We start from the raw sequence: 1,492 nt of genomic DNA, 5'->3' as shown, positions 1-1,492 counted from the left end.
AAAATCATGGAGGGCTTGCAGATCAAAAGCATTCACACTACCATATACCACCCAGAAAGTAATCCTGTCGAACGCACCAACAGAGAAATAGGAAGATTTCTGCGAACATACTGTCACAAGCAACATACCAATTGGCTTCGCTGGCTAGACAATGTGGAATATTGGATCAACAATACCACGCACACCACTACGGGATTCACCCCTCAATTTATTATGTTTGGAAAGAACACACCACTATCCATAACTCAATTAGTAAAATTTCCGAAGTACACAATAACTGATCCTACACCTGATGTCATACAAATCGTTATCAATAGAACAAAGAAGAAATCACAAATACGAAATGAGTACAAAGACCGTGGAAAAGTATTCCCAGAATACATTATCGGAATGAAAGTCCTAGTAAAAGAACACCGATTATCATCTGCGGAAGATCGGGAAACTCACAAACTATTTCTCTTGTATCATGGACCATACCAGATATGTGAAGTACATCACAACAACACTGTTACAGTACAAGACACAGCTGGAAAACGCCGAACATACAACTATCAGAATGTGAAGCAGTATCATGAAGTAAACCCTCCAGCTCTGATCAGGGGTACTAACGAACAACAATGATTCTGTATAATAAAAAATTATTACCGAAAAAAAAAAAAAAAATTGTATAAAAGAAATGTAACTAACCTCTATGTTTGTGAATCTAACCAATAAATATTGTAAATGAAATCCAACTACACACTCCCCCCATAGGCAAAAGAAAAAAAAACGAAATCACCATGAATTTGTACGTCAAAATCCCGTTAGACAAGATCAAACAATCGATCAACAAAATTGAACTGACCCACATCGACGAATATCTCACCCGTGATCAGAGGAAACACGTTGCTCAGTTCTATACAGGGTGATTCTTTTATCATTGAACACTCATTATTTTGAAAAGTATTGACATTTTTCCAAATTTTTTTTTTTTAAATTTTAGTTTCATACTTTTCTACATTTTTGTAAAGTTTTAATATTTTCACCCTTATATTTATTAGGTAAACCACTATCAACTTTTGATTTTCAAATGGGAACCCATACTAAAAATTTTATAAATTAATCAAGCAATTTTTTTTATGAATTATCACGTTCAAATTTTAATTTTTCGTTAATCCGTTGATGAGATATAGCTGCTCAAAGTTTTGTGATTTGGGTAGGTGTTTGTGTGTAAATCTGCTATACCTAGTCAGTAGATACCGCAGAAATTATGATTTGTATGCCTCGGCGTAAAACCCTTTACAAATCAAGTCACCAAGTATACTGCACAGTAAACTAAACTAGCCCCCAAATGTATTCTATTATCCCCATTTTTCAGGGTGTCGTGCAGTTCGCCCCTCTGAAGGCGATTGCGGTACTGGTCATAATAATACTTATCAAATAATATAAAGACCAGAAGTTGAAAGTAATAAAAATACAGTTATCGCCTAATTCCATGGCATAAAATGATATT

The 1,492-nt window shown here is 34.6% G+C and overlaps 1 protein-coding gene across 1 annotated transcript in view; it reads left to right on the top strand.

The window, feature by feature from the left end:
• The first annotated feature begins 779 nt into the window (after positions 1–779).
• Positions 780–1,492, top strand: part of LOC107885055 (putative nuclease HARBI1) — a 10,995-nt gene continuing 10,282 nt past the window's right edge. Inside the window, exon 1 of the mRNA XM_016808413.1 lies at positions 780–904. Within this exon, the coding sequence (XP_016663902.1) occupies positions 780–904 (125 nt within the window). The remainder of the gene's footprint in view (positions 905–1,492) is intronic.

The sequence above is a fragment of the Acyrthosiphon pisum genome, unplaced genomic scaffold (assembly GCF_005508785.2).
Source record: "Acyrthosiphon pisum isolate AL4f unplaced genomic scaffold, pea_aphid_22Mar2018_4r6ur Scaffold_65;HRSCAF=406, whole genome shotgun sequence".
NCBI classification, from domain to species: domain Eukaryota; kingdom Metazoa; phylum Arthropoda; class Insecta; order Hemiptera; family Aphididae; genus Acyrthosiphon; species Acyrthosiphon pisum.
This window is presented reverse-complemented; position numbering and strand designations above follow the sequence as displayed.